The 21,456-nt window shown below is 32.8% G+C and overlaps 2 protein-coding genes and 1 long non-coding RNA gene across 3 annotated transcripts; 2 read left to right on the plus strand and 1 right to left on the minus strand.

Moving 5' to 3' along the window:
• The first annotated feature begins 349 nt into the window (after positions 1–349).
• LOC7487350 (short-chain dehydrogenase reductase 2a) lies at positions 350–1,652 on the plus strand. The gene is made up of 2 exons (XM_002308204.4): positions 350–530; positions 702–1,652. Exons 1-2 carry the CDS (start codon positions 436–438, stop codon positions 1,522–1,524), a joined length of 918 nt encoding a protein of 305 aa, XP_002308240.1. The 5' UTR covers positions 350–435; the 3' UTR covers positions 1,525–1,652.
• Positions 1,653–9,405: 7,753 nt separating this feature from the next.
• Positions 9,406–12,313, plus strand: LOC127905498 (uncharacterized). Its single transcript, XR_008059598.1, has 2 exons — positions 9,406–9,642; positions 11,851–12,313. It is a non-coding gene; the product is annotated as an uncharacterized LOC127905498 (long non-coding RNA).
• LOC7468075 (uncharacterized) lies at positions 11,869–21,025 on the minus strand. The gene is made up of 24 exons (XM_002309135.4): positions 20,501–21,025; positions 20,344–20,415; positions 20,224–20,267; positions 20,036–20,147; positions 19,872–19,943; positions 19,435–19,497; positions 19,200–19,277; positions 19,007–19,099; positions 18,492–18,611; positions 18,077–18,163; positions 17,672–17,881; positions 17,542–17,589; positions 16,833–17,087; positions 16,395–16,471; positions 15,936–16,180; positions 15,397–15,465; positions 15,247–15,311; positions 14,957–15,126; positions 14,748–14,826; positions 13,838–14,093; positions 13,450–13,495; positions 13,068–13,176; positions 12,867–12,929; positions 11,869–12,134 (listed from the first exon to the last, which is right to left on the minus strand). Exons 1-24 carry the CDS (start codon positions 20,828–20,830, stop codon positions 12,054–12,056), a joined length of 2,844 nt encoding a protein of 947 aa, XP_002309171.4. The 5' UTR covers positions 20,831–21,025; the 3' UTR covers positions 11,869–12,053.
• Between the last annotated feature and the right edge of the window lie 431 nt (positions 21,026–21,456).

Below are 21,456 nucleotides of genomic sequence, written 5' to 3' on the forward strand. Positions count from 1 at the left end.
AATTTGTTTTATTTTTTTTTAAATCTCAATTAACACACACACGCACGAGTTCATCTAAAAACTTTTAAAATTAAAAAAAAAAATGTTTTAATCTTTGGGACGATGGGAGATCCAGAGATATTGAAAGCATGGTGCTTTTTTTTTCTTCCAAGAACTTAAAAAGTTAAATTCTGACATGACATACTACACGGAACTATGTCCTATTTAAGAAATTAAGTTTAAAAACACCCTATTTACAAAATAAAATAATAAAAAAAACTCTTACTTGGGAAAAAAGTTCCAAACAAAAGAGCGAAAGCCTTAAACCCCAAAACCTTGTTGCATCCGTCGCCTCTATATAACCCTCCACCGTATTGTTATCCTTACCAACAACAATCTCTCTCTCTCTCCATCTCTCTTTCCCTCTCGCATACAGTTTGTCTACTGTGATAAATCATGCCTGGTCAAGTGATGCAAGAGAAAACCCTTCAAAGCATTCATGTCATGGGAAGGGAAAAGTCGACAGAAAACAGCACTCGCTCTCCTGGAAGGTATTTGCCCCTTTACCTTAATTTCTTAATTTGTGTTTCCATATATATGTTCTCTAGCTTTTCTTTATACTAGCTAGTAACCGTAAGGAAGGGAATTAATTAGTACCTAGCTAGGTTGAATGTCTAAAACATCAAAGGTCTTTGTTCAAATTGTTCGGTGCTTTTGTGTAGATTGGAGGGAAGAGTTGCAATAGTCACAGGCGGTGCGCGAGGAATTGGAGAGGCCACTGTAAGACTTTTTGCAAGACAAGGTGCCAAAGTAGTCATTGCTGATGTTGAGGATGCTCTTGGAACTTCGCTCGTAAACTCATTAGCCCCTTCAGTTTCCTTTGTTCATTGTGATGTTAGCTTAGAAAAAGACATTGAGAACCTGATAAACTCCACGATTTCTCAATATGGTAAGTTAGATATTCTTTTCAACAATGCTGGGGTGCTTGGAAATCAATCAAAGAACAAGAGCATTGTTGATTTTGATGTAGACGAATTTGACCGTGTCATGCATGTGAATGTTAGAGGAATGGCACTAGGAATTAAGCACGCAGCACGAGTGATGATTCCTAGAGGAGGTGGGTGTATTATTTCCACAGCTAGTGTGGCTGGTGTCATGGGAGGGCTTGGTCCTCATGCTTACACAGCTTCAAAGCATGCCATTGTTGGACTCACAAAAAACACAGCTTGTGAGCTTGGCCGGTATGGAATTCGAGTTAATTGCATTTCTCCATTTGGGGTGGCCACATCTATGCTTGTTAATGCCTGGAGAAGTAGTGGCGAAGAGGAAGATTCCTTGAATTTTGGATTGCCTAGTGAAAAGGAAGTGGAGAAGATGGAGGACTTTGTTAGAGGGCTGGCTAACCTAAAAGGTCCAACTCTAAGGGCTAGAGATATAGCTGAAGCTGCTCTTTATCTAGCTAGCGATGAATCAAAGTATGTCAGTGGTCATAATCTTGTTGTGGATGGTGGAATCACAACTTCAACAAATTGTGTTGGGTTGTAATACTTAGAGAATGTATCTCTCTCTCTATCTCTCCCTTTTTTTTTTCTCCACTTGTAGCTCAATGGTTGACAAAGCCTTGTGTGAGGATTCCATTCAATCAATTAAATTAGTTTTCAGACTTTTCGCTACCAGGAAGAATTGAACTCAAACCGATTTCCAGGCAATTGTTTACCGAAAGAAATCCATACAAATTCCAAAGCTCTGTGTAATGCTGGTTAGCCAAAGTATTTAATCTCCCTTATTCTTTTCTTCTAGCTTAAAATGTGCGATTTCTAGTTCCAAACTACAAGTTTTTTTTTTTTTTTTTTAAAGTAGCACAATAGAAGGTTTTTTTTTTAAAAAGAAATAACACAATTAGAACTTATTTGAAGAAATAGCATAATCTTAAAAGTTAAAGTTGAAACCCTGCGACTCTAAAGTCACATGTCTCATCCACGACTTTAGGGTCACATGTGTTAATTGCAACTTATTTTTTAAAAAATATTGCTAAAGCAATTTCTCTAACTTCTCAACATTCTATTAAAAAACCAAGCAACTCAACAAATAAGATCAATTCAACTATATAGGGTTTGAATTAAAAAGAAATGAAAAGCAAGAATTAAGTTGATTATCCAGAATGATTTTTTATTCATTTATAATTAAATTGATATTATCTTATTAATTAAGCATGTTGAGTTGTTTGTTTTTCACATGCGACTTTAGAGTTGTAAATGTTAATTGCAATTACTCAAACTATGTTATTTATCTAAATTTTCTTTATTAGAGGGATATTGTTTTAAAAAAAATAAAACTCTCATGATTGTAATGTGACAATTAATCAGATCAATCACTTGCATTGTAAAATGTCATCAAATCACATTTAATGAATTAATTAATTGATCTTAGATATTAGGAATTTTTTTTTTTGAAAACTAAGACAATTTCAAGAAAGTTAATAGGAAATAACACAATTTTATGAAGTTTTGGGAAAATGATATAGTCTGTAAAGAACCACAATTCAGAAATGTTATTTTCAATAGTAGTTATTTAATAACCCCGATTCAGAATAGCGATTTCATAAATGTTATTGAACATATAAATTATATTATTTAGATTAAGAATATTTTTCATGAAAACCTTATTTAATAAGTTTCATTGCTTATTTATTAACATATAGTGTGAGGGTAAATATTTTGAACATAATCTAGCTCACGTTTTGTCATTTTATTGTAGTGAGTTAGAAAGACAACAATCAAATTAGGTATGTTGGTAAATTATAAGAAAGAAATAATTATTTGTGTTGATGTTGGTAAACGATGAGAATTAATTGTTTTTGTTGATATTCAATTTTTTGGATATTGGTAAATGTTAGGAAATAATTTCTCATGGGTTGATGTTGGTAAATGATAAGAATTAATTACTGGCGTTGATGTTTAATTTTTTGGATATTGATAAATTTTAGGAAATTATTGCATAGGTTGATGTTGAAATTTTTTGATATTTATAAATGTTGAAAAATAATTTTTTATAGGTTGATGTTGATAAATGATGAGAAATAATTATATTGTTGATGTTTCAACAGGTTGTGTGAAATTATTATTCAAAAGATGATATGATAGATGCTCCTGTTATATGCACATCGACCATGGATTTATGGACATAAGTTGTCTTCCTCATATTATTTGAGCTTATTGAGATGCATTGTTTGGACCGTGTAATGTGACAATTTGACTTTAAGTAACGCATCTCGTTTGACATAGATACGAGTTATCAGTTGCATTCCATTAGTCGTTTGGGTAGACACGTTAATTATAATTGGATGATTCACCATCTCCAACATGTATCGATGTGGGATGCATGGATAACAGTTAGTTAGCGGTTGTTTACAATAGCGGGTGGTTAGTGATTGTAAACACCTATAATTGTCATTAGAGATTATTAATAAGACTGTGTTTTTCAATAGCGATTAAATCAATAGTGTGTTATTTTACAAGTATTTTTCTCTTATATGCTATTTCTTAAAAACTTTTATCAAACTGTGCTAGTTTGATAAAAGACTCAAATTAAAAAGGGTTGTTTGGTCCAAACTACTAGTTGTTTAATGAGAGATGTGATGTATTGCATGGTAAAATAACAACCCTTATAGATTTGGGTATTTTTTTTTCTTATTTGCATGTCTTTTAAAAAAATTAGCAAAATAACTTAATTTTTTTTATGAAATAAAATAGTTGGTACATGTCAAGATTAGAAAACACAACATTTAAAGTGATTACTAATAGAAAAGCTAACATTTCAAAAAAATATTAAATGGACTATATAAATTACAATGAGAAGAGATGAGAGAGGAAATAGAGAAAAAAGACTTGAGATGCACATTAAAGCTCTAATTACAAACACTATTGAAAAGATGTTGATGAGATAACTTTAACGACATAAAGGAAAGCCAACAATGGTGACTGAATTGGGCCACACTATACCACCCAAAGATGGCAGATGACTTTTTTTTTTTTAATCTTTGACAGTAAGTGTGACCCACTCTAGTCACCATTGGTGCTTTCCTTGTAATTGTTGGATTCATATCATCAAGAGCTTTTCGATGGTATTGATGTGTTATAATTGAAGCTTTGGTCTACCTTTAAGGTCTTTTTTTTTCATTTCCTTTTCTCTCTCATCGCTCTTTAAAAATTACAATAAGAAAAAAGGAGAGAGAAAAAATAAAGAGAGCCTAGAGACATACTGAAGCTTTGATTATAACACTACCAGTACCATTAAAAAGATTTCGACAAAAAAAATTCAATAATACCAAAGAAGGTCAGCAACAAGGATTGGAGTGGGCCACACTTGTCGTCAAAGGCAAGTGAGCCACCCGCCACATTCGGGTATCAAGTATGCCCCACTACGGTCACCATTAGTGTCCTTCCTTGATGTCATTGAATTCGTCTCCTTAAGATCTTTTCATGGTATTGGCGATCTTGTATTTAGAGCTTCGGTGTATCTTCGAGGCTTCTATATATTTTTTTTTCTCTCTTCTCATCATAATTTATGCCAACTAATTTCACAATTTCTTTTACATTCTACGTTTCTGAATTGCGACAATTTTGAATATGGTATTTTTCAATTGTAACATGTATAAACTGTATTATTTCACTAAAACTTTTTTAAATCGTATAATTTTGTCAATTTTCTTAAACAATCCTAATTTTAAGATAACATTTACAAATTTACCATAACTAATTAGGTCCATTTTCCACCTTGCTCTTTCTTCTAGGGTGTTTGATAGAGATCAAATAAAAGAGGGTTGTTTTAACTAATGAAGAACAACTATATTGCAAGAGAAAACCTATGGCCTCATGTAAGTCCTACATATAAGGTAAGAATTATGTTGACAGATAATTGGATACAGTACTTTGCAACTAGAATCCACATATACAGGGTAATCGATTGGTGAGGATAATTAATGTGTGTTAATATTTGGTAGGTTGTTGCTATGTTGGATTTTAAGTTTTAACTAATTAGCCAACCACTAGCATGATTATTTTTTATGGTGTTATTTCTACTCACAAAATTATTATTTCTTATAAGAAGAGCACTAATAATTTTACAGTAGGAAAATAAAATGTTTTTTGGAATAACTAAAATAAAATCTGAATGTAGTTTTTTTAGAGGAAAAAGCCAAATACACTATGCTTTATTTAAGTAAATTAATGTTGATATTAAATAATATTATTTATGAAAAAACATGAGTTAAAGGGCTACTTGGTCCATGAGAGATATGAAAATTTCTTTTAACAAAATAAGAATAATACTATATCTTTCGGTGATCATTTTCTTTCATCTTTAGCTTGAGGTTAACTCTCTGATTATATAATAAATTGTCAAATGAATTTATTACCTTTTTTAGTTATGAAAAAGAATTAATTCAATTTTTTTTAAAAAGATGTATATAAATATCAATTAAATTAGAGTTGTTTGGTTGACCCATGAATTAATTAGGGGAATTGAAGACAAGGTGTTAGAAGACAAGGTGTGAGGACAAAGAATAAAGAGAGACCACAACCTTTATATTTGTAACTTTTAAGGAACTTCATAGCTAATTTATTATATTTGTATTTGTAGAAGGGTTTTGTTTGGTGCTTAGCTTAAAATGAGTAGAACTAACTAGTTGTCGTTATTTATATTTAATATGTCAAACACTTTCTCAACAAACTGCTCCTATGTCATATGCAACTTATTCCCCTTTCTATCTCAATATAATTATAAAATCAAGAATCTATTTTGCCAGACTAAGGCAGTCGGTCAAAACTCAAAAATTATCAAAGGGTACGAGCTGTAAATCTACCTCTTCTTCTACAATGTACCTAGCTCTAGCTCTAGCTCTAGCTCTAGCCCGGCATAATAATTCTTTAGACAGAGGGTGGTATACGGAGGTCTATATATATATATATTGAAATAGTGGCCAATTATATGGCTAGCTCCTAAGGTGACCAAACAATTTGAGGCAAACTATCTGGGAGTTGATATTGGCACTCCAGTACCCATGGTTAAGCATTATTTTATGAAATGACAGAAAAATCTTTAGAAGAAGTTAAACCTGAACAATTATTTTGCCAGACTAATAATTATCAAAGGGTACGAGCTGTAAATCTATTTCTTCTTCTACCATGTACCTAGCTCTAGCCCGGCATAATATATACGAAGGTCTATATATATTAAACCTGAACACATATGCTTTCTTGAAGAAGGTGTTAACTAAAAAATCCAACAAAACAAAAACTGGTGACCTAAATGATTAAGAATCCGTTTCTCTAAGCTGCTGCTTTTGGTTTTAAGGTTGAAAAGTAGTTGAAAAGCATTAATATTTTACATGTTTTTCAACATAAAAAGCAAACTTGTAAACAATTTTGAACCTCTTCTTTTCAAAATGCTTTTGAACATTCTCCAAAACCCTCGTATCCATTTTCCCCTCGAATCGCTAATGCTGCTCATTTCAAATGGAGAGAGGTCTCTGTGGTGAGTCCGTTCCTTGGTTAAATGTAAGCAAAGGAGTACTGAACATTAGAGTTTCCTACTCTGTGTGTGACAAATTGCCTATGATGGTAAATATCTACTTTCTCGGTGTTGCTTGGGAAACCCATTTGCTTTTAGCATTATGCCTCGTCAGGAAGCTTCTGCGTTGGGTTCTAATTCTGAAATTCTATTGAAAAAAAAAAATATTGGTATTGGGGTAAGCTTGATCTAGAGAAGCCTTTTCCTTTAACAATCCCAAGTCCTCATTTTGTTTGTATTTCTTCTCTCTCTTTTTCTGGTAAAATTGTAATTCACAGCTATCCGATTTCCAGCTCTTTAATAATACGAGCTCACTTATTAAAAAAAAAATGCCTGTTTACGAAAGAATACGAAAATAAAAGCCAATTATTGTCTAGACAATTGATTTTAGCATCGTATTTGGAAACTACCTGTAAAACAAGCTTAGGTTACTAGATATATTTACAGATAATTAGGTTAACTCGAATCATTGGGAATGAAGGCGTTTCATTTTTTTCTTAGTTGTTTACCTGCTAGGTTAGATGGGTCAGTATAATTATTAAAAATTTAGTCATTCAAATATAAATGGTTAGGTTAATTAGAAACTCTAGATTAGACCCTAGACTTCTAGTCTTTCACATCACCTTGTCAGTCTGACAACTACAGACCTTAGCATTGCAGTAGATAGGTGGCAACCAAACTTTCTCGAAACCTAAAAAATAATATTCAAACCACAATAATTAAAAATAACCTAAATTAAATTAATTAAAGATATGATTAAAGATATGAAATTGAAACAATCCACATAAAAAAAATTAAAAAATTTATAAAGTGTAAAATTTAATAATTTAATGTCAAAAATAAAAATAAAAAACATAACGTTGAAAAATAAAACTTGAGTCAACTTGAGATAACTTAATGAACTTACAATCTATGATATGAGACCGGGATAAAAAAAAAATTTAAAAGACAAACTTAGTAAAAAAACCAAAGTTCAATAAAAAAAAAAAAACATCAAAAAACCACTAAGCCAACTCAGGTTAACGATACCAACCTGTTCTCAGAATAACCAAACAGGAAAAAAGGGTGGAAAAATGACAAAACTCAAGGGCAAATAATTTAAAGCAAAATGATAAAATTAAAAAAAAATGATCATAAAAAAATTAAGGAAAAACATTTGAGTCAACCCGGGTTAACTTGATTGAACCGCCACCCACGACATGAGATTGAGATAAAAGAAAACTAGACTTTCAAAAGAAGGACCTAACAAAAAAGACCAAATTTAAATAAAAAAACATTGCGAAAAAAAATACAAGTTGACCCGGGTTAGCTTGATTAACCCGCTCTCGAAATAACAAAACAAAAATAGAAGCAAAAAAAATGACAAAGCTCCAGAGAAAATGATTTAATGTCAAATTATGAAATTAAAAAAAATTAAAGTCATAAAAAAAAACTATGGAAAAAAAAATCAATTTAGATTAACTCAACTAACATGTCACTCATGACATGATATCAATATAACCCATCAGATTAATTGGCACTCAATATGTTTTTTTTATTTGCTTTGTACAATGTTCTCATTATCTCATGATCCGGATCATGGATCATATATGCTAACATGGGTTGACCCGGGTCGGTCTAATATGTTATCGTATCAAAAAAAAATTAAAAGATGTTATCTTGAAAAAAAATTTAGTCAAACTATTTTTTTTTCTAGTTGTCTAAGTTATCTTTGAACTTATCAGGTTGTCCAGATCATACTGGATCAATCTCTACATGATTTATTTTTATTTATTTTAGAAAACATGTTAGCAATGTCTAAATATTATTTCTAATTAAAAAAAAAACTCCATAAATGATTAGGTACATATTTAATGAAGGTGGATTCAAGTTGACGAGTGCGATGAACCAACATTACGACCTCGTTTGTTTGACGGAAAATGGTTTTCTGGAAATCATTTTCCAAATTTTCCTGTGCTTGTTTGTCATTAGAAAAGTTGGTCAATGTAAAAGACTTTCCCGTCAAAGAAAAATTTGGTTTGGTTTCCAGAAAAGTGTTTTCCTTTTATTTTGGGCGGAAAACACTTTCTGAAAGTTGTGAAAAATTTAGAAATATCATATTATTTGCTGATTATATCAAATTTGGTCCTCAAACTTTTGATTGTTATATATATTTTGTTTTAATTTTTTTTTTCAATTTCATCCCTTAGAATTTGATTTTTGTATTGACTTTAGTCCTCATTTTTATAATTATCATTTGCTTTTCCTTTATTATTTTTTAATTGAAATTTTTTATTTATCAAATTCGGTCCTCATTCTTTTGATTGTTACTTATTTTATTTGAAATAATTTATGAAATAGTAATTATTATTATTATTTTAATTTCTTCATCTTTCAATTTTTTTATTTGATCTCTATTATTTTATTATTATTTATTTTATTTGAGATAATTTATAAAATTATACATTTTTTTTAATTTCATTCTCATTCAACTTTTTAATTTGTAAGATTTGTTCCTCATTATTTTAATAAACTTGAAAAAAAATAAAACATTAATAATTTATTTTTCATCTTATTTTTTATGACATAATCAAAAACTGAAAAATATTTTTTAATTTAATTTTTATTATATTACCAAATATAAAAATAATCCATTTTTTTAAAAATTTACTTTTTTAGAATTCATTTTTTTAAAAAAAAATTTCTAGCAAACAAGCTAAATATAAACGCAATTATATATTGAGCAGTAACCACGAAAGGAAATGAATGGACCTCAAGCGTTCTTTTTGTGACCAATAGCCATCAGATGAATTTGCACTCTTTTTATCTGCTGACCCATCATCTCAATTGGCCTTTGGTACATAAAACAGAGCATTTGAGTGCACTACGCCATCATTCATGCACCTATGGTGGTCCTTTGCAAAGACCTCCTCTAGTTTGGAGGCCATGGCATCTTTCAAACCACAAACCATGATGATGGGACGGAACCCAAGTGGGGTTTTCAGTTCATCGTACACTCAAAATCATTGTACAATTAGCAGGAGAATGTCCAAACCCCATGAACACGCATCATGAGTTATTCCTTGCATCCAGCTGGTTTTCTTCAATGCATAGGTACGTAGATCAACATCCCTTCTCTTAATTATTAACTTCTTTCTCTGTTTGTTTTTACTTTAGTTTTTTTATTTATTTATTTTTTTTATTTTTTTAAATTAATAATTTTAATATTTTCAAATCATTTTTATATATTATAAAAAAAATAAAAAAATATTTTAAAAAACAAAACGGCAAGAACTGCCAACAAGCGTGTTTGGTTTGTATCATGTAAAGATTTGCTATGGTCATTTTCTTCGAGGCTGGCAGCCTATATAGCAGTACTATTTTATTCCATCCATTTTGGTTCGTGGTAAGCCGAACGTTAAATTAGTTTGACTTCCATTTTCTGTACTAAAATTAACTTGGCAATTAGAATCAATACATTATTTTATGTAATTCGGCTATAGAGCAAAGAAAATTTTGTTTTTTTTTTGTTTTTTTCTATTATAATTAGAATCAATATAATTTAGAGAATAATACAATAATTTTTTTTATGAGAAATGGAATAAATGTACTATGGCATAATCATAATGGATATAATCGCAATCATTGCAAAATTTTCATACTTAAAACACAAACCACATCTCATTAGAAACAAAATATACATGTTCTTTACTTGTGGATCCCACGAAAAAAACAGAACTACATCTCATTACATATTTATCTTAAACAAACCCTTAATCTCAATACTAATCAATGATCAATCTTTAGTCTTTGTGATTTTTAAGATTTCGTTCTGTAAAAGAGATGATAGATTCTGTTTTTGTTAAAGTGAAAAGGATCACAAAAAATATATTTATTTTTGTTGTTGTTATGCAATTTTATTAGGGGTATTTGAGATTGTAGTGTGAAATACTTTTTAAAATAGTTTTTTACTTGAAAATATATTAAAATAATTTTTTTTTAATATTAATATATCAAAATCATCAAAAAAACACTAAAAAAAAGTTTTAAATCAATGTTTTTTAAGCGGTGTCAAACTAGATCATAAGTTGCAATAGTTTACTTATAAATTCCTCTTAAAATAAAAAAAGTTAACATATATAATTAAAAAATTTAAAAGTGTTTATAAGCTAGGGTAAATTATTGAGAACTTTGAAAACACTTTATATCTATATTTTTATTTATTACAATTTACACATTCAATTAAGACTAGCCTAGAATAAAAATGAAAAAAAATACTCTTATTTATTAAGAACCCAAATCTCATCAAGCTACCGTCACAATTCTTATTCCCTCTCTTCTCTTCCGTAAAGAAAACCATGAAAACCTCTCCTTACAACAAAGAGGTATTTGAAAAACACAAAATCATAATGTTAATTCGGTCTGTATTCCTCTCAAGTGTGTTTGTATTGGACAATGGACAAGAATCAAATATATCCATATCATGTAATTTTCTACATAACAAGCTTTCAAGTAAGTATGGATATTGATGGGCATGTTCTTAATAGGCTCGAACCCAATAAAGATGAGTTCGGTAGTGATCACCCCGAGCCTACCACCTTTGGGTGTGAGCTTAGACAAAGACCCTATAAGAATCCACCATTTTGAGCCCAACTGGCCTATACAAGGCTTGAGATTGGGTCATTCTCCATCTTCTTCTTCCCCAGTAAAAATCCTACATTTTTTTATATACACAGTTGGATCTTCTTCTTCTTCTTTCAACTGCACGATGAAAAAAACTAATTAAATTAAATTCTTCTTCTTCATCTTCTTCTTCTCCACCATATACCTAACCATCTAAACTATCTCAATTAAAAAATGGTCACGTAAAACAAAAACAAGAACCTTTGAAGCATTATAATAAATAATTTATAATCTTCACCGAACTTTCATTATGTAATTAAATACCTTGAAACCATAGTGTTCCAAGAATCTAAATTTCTACGAGATATTTTATAGAGCATGTTGCATGCGTCATTGATTCTACCATTGTTGTTTGGGTTTTTGTGTTCCATGTCCTTGTTGTATTTTTATTGCTATAATTTGTGTTGGAGGAGAGCATTTTTATGCTCTCATACTCCTGTAGCCAGCTCTACCTGTCCTTACAAACGACTGGTTTTTATTGTTATGAATCATGTGGTCAAGGTTGTTTTAAACCAATTAGGCTAAGTCAGTCATCTTTCCTGCTATATACAGGCTCGAGTTATAGGGGTTATGGAAGTGATTTTTGAGAAGGGGATGATATACAAGTGAAACTCTTCCTTTTCTTTCTTTTCAATACAGGGAATGCTCGCGAAACCCTTTTTAGGCAAGAAATATAGGTGACAACTGAAGGAAGAAGAGTATGTAATAATATACATGATCAAATAGAGGGAGGAACCATGGATGTGATTTCTTAATTTTACTGTTTCAAAGCACCATCCCAAACAACATACAATGATGCTGGGTTCTTGCAAGACTTGAAGCTAATCGAGCACAGCTAAATTCTATATGATCCTCTCTGATGCTAAATCAAGCAACGTACGAAAGAATTTGTGAGGATACATGGGAGGTTGTTCTGCTAGCGCCTGAGAAACACAGCAAATTCTAGCTCATTAGGACACAAGTAACTAGTTACTTATGAAATGAATTAATATAGCTTGCTTGATTGTATGTAATGAAACATATAATGTAATGGATCGTTATAATCCTACGTTCGGTTGTATAATTTTCAAGATTTTAATGTTATGGATCATTACAATTATAATGACTTATTATATTAAAAAATAAAAAGCTACGTCAAACCATTATACGACGAAGAACAAATCATACAGAAACCTAATTGCAAATAATTTTTCATATTAAGGACTAAATTTTAATTTTGTTGAAGTGCAATGACCAAAAAACTTTTAAATTAGGACCAACTTGTAAATGAAAATGAAATATAAAGACAAATAATGTTTTTGAAAAATTACAGGGACTAGATTGAAAATTTGTGAATGCTTCCATTACATACTTTTCCAAAGCATTACATTACATTTTTCATTAAATTACACATTTCATTATATTACATCTAAACAACCATGCCGATACAGCCATCCCTAACATCATGTTTCAGTAAATCATCTCATTTTTACTTTTCCTTGCAGTGTTTCACAGAAGATTATTGTTTTTCAATAAATGATCTTATTTCTATGTTGATGTTTCATGCATAATTCTGCTGATATCTTTTTTAAGATAAAATGCAAAATTTCATTGTAGGGTCACAGAAACAGACAAGTCAATTGGTTACCAAATGCTCAAAACACATCTAACGCTACCTGATGAATAAGGACAGTGGAAGGAGTCATTCCAGGAACAGTATTGACCTCTATAATCAGCACCTGCAAATAACGATATGGGTGATGGATAAATATCACGAAAGAGAACTTTTGTAAGCAAAACAGAGAGCAGACTCAAGCTCAACTATTATCTTGTGTTGATTCAGCTAATGTCACATGGAGAATGTGGAAAGAGCATACCTCTCCACTATCAACATTAAGAAAAGCATCTATTCGTGAAAATCCTTCTAATTGCAGAGTGTTTGCAATCAATTCAATACGATGTTTGCACCTCTCCAACGCCTCGTTACTGATTCAAGAAGAGAAGAAATTGCTCATTTAGTCAAACTACAATCCAAAGACGAAAAGATGATCAATAAGAGATAGATGAAGAAAGAGAGTGCTTGCTCCGAATGTCATTGCATGCATTAATTATATTTTCATGCAGCATAGTAATTTTCTAAAAGATGGTCAGAATGATCATGGGAATTGGAGGTGATATTATTTCAGAATAGTTATCAGTACAGGATGTCTTAATCATGGCATTAACATAAAAGACAATTTCATATAGCAGTTAACAAACCTAACAATTGATGCCGGTGGAGGAGTAAGATTGATGCCGGTTCCACCTGTCAAGTAATATCAATGTCAAGATACCAGCAATGCCATCTAAACAAATTTGGAATTTCTTCCAATAAATCATGTAAAAATTCACGAATTAATTCCCTCAAGTTAAGCATGAAGAAAACTTCAACTGCAGCCACTAAATCATCCTCTTTGATCCATTTTTTTTAATCGTATCTAATTACTCGTGTGTTTTACTGCATAACCAATAAGGTTCAGGACTACTATATCAACTTCAATGCTACCATTGGTTAACTACCATGATTTGCAAGCAGCAAGTAAAACAAAAGAGATATCATCAAATGCCAACATAATTGAAACAAATTGCAACGAGCAAAAACATGTACCTTGAAATTTCTCTTCAAGTGATAAAATATCACCAGTTTCCTTAACAGTAACACTAGGGCTCAGTGAGCGCATTGATCCAAGAGTTCCTATAACACCAACTGTAATTTCTACCCATCGACTGTTTCCTTTCCACACAAGGCCTTGTGCCTTTTCACCCCCAGATTTGGATGAGACAACAATCTCATCAGTCTCAATAAAAGGTTCAAAGATCAAACGCTCTGGAGGAGGGCTTGGCATCTCAATCATTCCATGTGACTGAACATTACACAAAAAGAAAAGGATGTTTGACTGGTGTAAGATAAAAACCCAGTTATTGTTTCAATTATAAATAATGGCTAAGAAAGAAAGATCTGGGTTAAAGAGTATGGACTGTTGCCAACAAAGTATGGACTAGTGAGTTAGAAAGTCACAATCATTTATTTGTTCGGTAAATGACAATGGGTTTACTGGGGGTTCATTAGACAACTTAAAAGTAAAAAAGTAGCAGACTATTAATTTTCACTTGAAATTTAATAATAGTTGATTTCTTTAGGTCTTAAGAACAAAAACTTTCATGCTTATCAAAAGAAGAAAACAAAAGATGCAAAACTTTCAGAATAAAGTTATTAGATGCACCCAGGAACTACCATCCATGCACATGTTAAATGGGCATCAAGCTCATACTCTTATTCCAGGGGATACCCTAACAAGTAATTACAGAGCTGAAATCTAAAATAATTTCCAATTTTCTTATTTGGTGCTAAATGACATATCATTTACAACAGTTCATCAAACATGAACATGCACTTTAGCATAATAATCACCTTAAAATGTTTTCAAAGACAAGATATCTGTATTTCTAAAAACAATCTGTGATGCTGGCACTTGACATTGATGTCCTGAAACGAAATTATGGAGAAGCTTCTATACCTTTGAGAAACTATCAGGTGGTATCCGGAGAAGGCAATCCTTCAAAGCTTTTATATACACTGCAAGGTCTTCCACGCAGCTGCTCGAACAAAAGGTAAGCAATATATGATTAATTCAAATACACAAAATATTTAACTAAGTTTAGGGATATATGATCTCAGATCAAAGAGATTATTAGCAACTGGCAATAACAAGGGGTATGAACCAACCATAATCTTGCAACCCCAGTTGAGCATCCATCCCTTGCTGGTTTAACACATAATGTTTCACACTGAAGCTTTGAGATCAGCTCATCCCAAATCTCTAGTGCAGGCATATTCAGCAAATCCTCTTTTCTGCGCACATCTTTGTTTATGGTAAGAACTCCCAAATCTGCAAGCTGTTCATTACTAGAGATCACAACCAATGCTATGTTGAAAAATATATGATGGAGAAAGGAAAGATTAAACATAGCCTGAGTTTTCATAAGATGATCCCTACAAGTGATTTTGTTACATACATGACTAAGAGCGAGTGATGTTGCAACTTTGTCCATGCAAGTCTTCGAAGCTGCCGCACCAGGACCTTTATTTGAAAATAAAAAAAGAATGAACAATCTGGTACCAAGACAACTAAATTCTTCAGGTGAAAAAGTGTTGACTACAATAACCTGTATGAGGAACTCCTTCAGACTCCAGTAAAGACTGAAGTGTACCATCTTCACCAATGCCTCCATGCACTGTAGAAAACATCAGATAAATTTCGTATGGAATATAATAGCTGAATGTTTTGTTAAATAAAAGAGATTAAATAAAAATTCCATCCTTAACATAGTGTTAGCATTCATTTAAGAATATCAGAATATGAACAGCATGCTCCCACATGCTCTGCAATCAAATTTCCCAAGTGTGAAAAGTTATGGCTTAACAAACGTGATGTTTACCAGTATAAGCAAACCATTACTCGGACAACTAAATCCATGTTTGAACCTTCCTTGTTTGGGTGAAAGAGTATGTTCAGATATTATCTAACGTGACAAGAGCTATATCTGAAGTAAAGCTCTTACTGCATATTCTTGAAAAAACAGATATCTTAAAACTACAGCACACATTCATAGATCAAACATGTACTATTATGTTCATGCTAACAGTGGAAAGAAAGGTTAATGCAAGCATCAATCATAACATTACAATGGTTAAAAAAAAATACCTGCAATGAAAACTGTTGCCTGAACTTCTTTGGCAAGCTTGATCCACTTCTCTAATGAATATCTAACAGGCTGTTCATCAGCTATGTCAAACCCTGTAAACCAACTATGCTTCTTCAGACATTCCATGAGGTCATTCATCACTTGGTTGCGCAAATGAGAAGTCAGCGCGGCCTGAGCTGGTTCGATAGCTTCTATGCAAGCGTCAAGAACTTCCTCTGTAGTGTGTCTCAGCACAAGAGAGTAACTGCATATAAATTCCAGGAGCATGATATAGCATACATGAAAATCTAATAAATCAAAACATGGCTGGCAATAAAAAATGTTAAGTATTGCTTCTGAGTGCAGATTTATAGAAAACAAATAAATAGATGGTGGATTATTTGACTTTTCAAAAAGAAAATGTATTATTTGTGCAAGCTTATAATGGAGTCGAAACATGAACAAAAATCTCTACTTACGGCAATGACCAAACCACTCTGGAACCATCATCAGAATGGTCGTCTGAGGGGGCAAGTAAACAAGGAGTCACATCAAGCTGTAGACAACAAATTGCCAATATCAGACATTATTCATAACCATATTGTACCTCGATTAAAAACATCCAAACAAATTATTGAATCACAAATATTGCTGGCTTGGAGGAGTAAAACGACAGGAATGGAGGATACTCGGTGAAAGGCTAAGCATTGATCCAGGGCACACATATGAGAACTTTTGGATTCTTAGATTCAATAATCAGAAGATAAACTTAATTGCCTCAGTATTCAAAAGATAAAAGATGCTTTAATACTGCATCATCCATGTATAACAGACATCCAGTTATATACTTCATCAAACACATCCGCCAACCGTTATGCAAACTAAACAAATTTATAGCTAATGTTTCCTAAACTTACTTCATCAAATGCCAGCAAGTTAAGCCAAACATTTGTTCCACTCATAAGAGATACTTGCCGCTCTGAAGTGTCTCCTCCAAACAAGACAAAAATTTTACGAATACCCTCCCGTTTGTTAAATGCTTCATCAAATGGCAAGGATTTCGATCTTCTTGGCAAATGAGCTGATACTTCGTTGTGTGATGCAAGATTGGGGAACCGCAAGCAAGCACGATGAATAACACTTCGAAGAATGTTAGAATGAGAGAATCCAACCTGAACAAGAAGAGAAACCTTTTGAGGAGACGAGTGGGAATGGTGACAAAAAGCTAAAAATTATTAGTTTCACGAGCATTTCAACATTTCTGTGGCATATAAAGAATAACATGCCTCACTTCACATGTGCATTACACATGAGAAAATCTGTCAACTTTTAGGTACCAATGAACCATATAGAACAAAGACTCCAAAGTTTGAGCCATGCATGCTCCACACTTCTGTTGCTATGATAATGTTTCCATGAAATGTTTACTAATCAGCATGCCACAGCATCTGACATATTCCTATGCCAATTCCAAGCCTAGCATGAAAGAAAAAGCAACCTGATGGGGAAGGACCCCAGTCTACAAGAAGCATGCAACTCAACTTTGCTACAGTAATAAACAAAGGGGACACAGCATTCATAAGAAGTTCAAGTAGAAGCCCGCAGCAAAAGACTGATAATAAGTACCTTTGAAGCTTGCTGAAAAAGAAAACTGGTCTGCTCCATTCCACTAATCTGACATATTAATCAGAAATCAACATCACAGATGTAATAAAAAATAATATTGGTAGTCCCAGTAAGAATATAATTGACTTACCAGGTTAATGTCATTGTATATTATTGTGCCCAATTCAGTCCTTCCAAATTTTCCAGCTGAAGATGATAATGCATGCATGGAATTAGGCAAAAACCATCCATCAATCCGAGCAAAATCACGTAGACCGAGTTGACGGAATAAAATAGATGCTCCTTCTCGAATATTTTCAATTACTTTGAGAGGAAAACGAGGTGGAGTGTGATAAGCTACCTGTGAAGAAAGTAAGAACTTCTGAGACTAGAACAATGAAAGGAGGCATTACAAATTTTACACATCACAACTCAAGACACATATGATGCACCATAGATGCATTCGTTACAAAACAAAAGAAATGGGAAAAGATATTATAATCTTTCTGAAAAATGCAATTGCAATAAGAAATTCTCAGATACACTTCTGCTGTACCTGTTGTGTTGGAAGATACTTCCTTCGGTAATTGAAAATTGCATCTTCTTCTCTCACATCAACACTGCCATGAAATTGAATCTCCACCTGCACCATCAATGTCATATTACTAGATCACAGTTCTTCACCAGGTTACTCTAATTTATAGCTTAGTTTTCTAAATCTTGTAAGGCACTACTATACAAGAGCCCCTTTTTTTGAAAAAAATTAACACAACCGCAGACTATTAAAAGCAATAATTCAATTTTAAAAACAAATGTTTGAGCATATAACCAATAAAAAAACTCTCTCCACAATTCATGGTCATCTCATAAAAATATGATGAATAAATAAAATAGTATACATAAAATCTTAAAGCACCTTGGAAGATTTAAACCATTATTGAAATGATTCATGAGGGCTGAAAAGAGTATACCTCAGTTGGCAGTAGAACAACAGGGTGACAATCAAAACCAGATCCCACATCAAGGACAATTGCTGTAAACTCGCTCCCTCCTTCGAGAAATATTTCAACAAGGATTTTATCATCTATCCCCTTTTGGACATGAAAAGACACACCATTCTAATCAGTTGAACCATCTCACATGGTTTTAAATGAAAACATTTTACGGCAATTGAACCATCTGTAGCCCAAATGCAACAACATTCCAGTTTGATAATCATTTTTTTCCTTGTCTTCAGATGGTACAAAAAAAAAATCCTCCCAAATCTTTAGGAATAAACTTTGCAAACTAAGTACTCATGGTACCAAAAAGTAACCTTGGGCTTTAACACCTTCCTGAAATTGCAAAAACGAAAAAAAAAAGAACTAAAACCTAAACATGAACAAGCAATCTCAGCACCTTCCATGTAAGTCGGTCTGGTGTTTCAGCATAAAGTTGGTAATTTCAAAGTATGCATCAATGAGAAATGTTATAAGATTTAAATTACCTCTGAAATGAGATCATTTGCTTTTTTAAGAGAATCAGAAACACCATAAGCAACTGTAACTCCAATACTTGATCCAGCTCTAGCTGGCTTTACCTGCAAACATATGATGACAAATTTGAGATCCTAATGCTGAACCATCTCACTACACGTGCCTATTAGACTACTTAAACTGAGATGAGGAAGTGTGTCTTACCACAACTTTCCCAGAGTTAGGGTCCAATTGATTGCTTGTGAACCACTTGGATAATTCACATTCCTCAATTTCACTTCCCTAAATGCCATATGCACATGTCAGTATATCCACTCATAACCAGATACATTGCAACCTAATGCATATCCAGCACTAAATTGATAGATAAATAAATAAAAGTTGACCCAAACAGGCGTGACAAAAGCACTTCAAATTACCAAATAGTTGGGACCAATACCTGGACTAGAAAACTAGGTACAGTTATGAATCCTTGTTTGCTGAGTTCCAAGGAGGCATCATACTGTCAATGATTTGAAGGTAAATGGTTAGCCTCATCTCACAGAAGAAAGTACTTCTAGCACAAGTAACATTCGAAAGTTATCAAGGGTATATGAAATATGGAGGTGTGACAATTTTCCTTCTCAATTTATTTCCCAAGCATCTATCACTAATTATGTCGACCTAGGAACAGTCAGCTAATAACATGGATGCTAGTAAATATTGATTCTTCGAATTCCCAGCAACAATCTACTAACAAAGCTCTCCTTTCATCACACCTCCAGAGATACCAACAAGTTTCAAATATTCAATGCACAATACATAGGAACTTCGATTCAATTCTAGGGGCTTCCAAACCTAATAACTTATTACAGACTAATAGACTGTCTCCCTTACCTTATCAAATGCTTTACGACACTCACGAGATCCTGTGCCAACAAATGGAACATTATGCCTTTCCAGCAACTCCTGAATAAAAAGACCACCACCCGTTACAAAAATATATCTTTCGAGACAATATCCTATAACGCAAATGAAGGATGATGCTATGTATAATGCACCTGAATTCCACCATCTTCACCAAACCGGCCATGAATAACAGGGAACACTATATCCACAGAAGCAGCAAGATGTTCTGCAAATTCATCCAACGACGAAAAACCTTTGGCAAGGCTGCACAAAACACACAATTAGCCATCCTTCTCTGCATTAGAGGGGGAAAATAATAAATAAATAAATAAAACCTTACCTTTCAAGCTTAAAATCAAAATCCGCCGGAGTATTTGAATATACCTAAGAGAGAAATCACAGTTACTACTTATAATTCAATTCAAGTGAAAACATTTCGTTGACTGAGTAACTAACCAACCTGAGCAGATGATATAGCGAATGCATTCATATCATAGTCAATATAATAGCAGCTCACTTGCAAATCATCCCCCTGTAACAACAACAACAACAAAAAAATACCAAAAAAGTTACAATGCACATCCAGTAATTACAAATCTTGGCACAGGCAAGAGTACCTCTATGTGATCAAGTACTGATCGAGCAGAGTTGAGGGAAATCCCACGCTCAGCAGAAGGACCTCCACAAACCAAACCAACTCTTAGAACTCTACTATCCTCTTTCGAAACTCGATTGTTATCCACCACTGCCTCCGTCGTGGAGGCGGCGCGTGTTACTCCAACGCCGGAGCATCGCGTCTTCGAAAAACAAGAATCACTGAATTTCCGGTTCCACTTGTACGAATTTGGGTTATCAAACAGCAAGTTCCTTCCAACGGCATCGTTTTTGTAGTTTCCGTTATGGAGAAAAGAGAGCTTTGAAGCGAAAGAAAGATATGACGATGCCATAGAAGGAGAATTAGGATTTGCTGTTGAGTAGAATTAGGATCAGGTTTATTATTTAATACAGAAGTTAAGACTTAAGAGAGTGTGATTACTTTTGTGTTCTTTCATTTTGAATGTTTTCTTTGTCTTCTACCACCAAAAATAAAAAATAAGGTTCTTGCGGGTCGGCATTGTAACGCCAACGCCAACGCCAACGCCAATTACAATAGCTTCTTCAATAATGGACGAGCGAAATAGGAACCGAAGGACCAAAACACCTTTTCTATATTAAAGAGTATTAGTCAACACTCAACAGTGCTAATAATGGATAATTGATTACAACTATTTTGGTTTGGTCTATAGAGATTCGGCTTTGGCTTTTTATTTTTTAAGAATAGGATGATAATGTTATTGGGTGTCCTATGCTACAAATTCTTGTTCTTGGTCATACTGTAACAGCATCCACCATTCAAAATCCCACCTCTTTCGTCTTTTTGCTGTCAACAGAGGTTAAATTATCCATGTCCAGCAATTTTTAAAGACACCCACTTGTGTAATAAGCTCAAGGAACTTGGTACAATGAAGTTTATTCTTCTATGTGACTAAAGTGTTCTTGACAGAATTCACACCACCTTATCTTTGTCATCAGT

This window comes from Populus trichocarpa, chromosome 6 (genome assembly GCF_000002775.5).
Source record: "Populus trichocarpa isolate Nisqually-1 chromosome 6, P.trichocarpa_v4.1, whole genome shotgun sequence".
NCBI classification, from domain to species: domain Eukaryota; kingdom Viridiplantae; phylum Streptophyta; class Magnoliopsida; order Malpighiales; family Salicaceae; genus Populus; species Populus trichocarpa.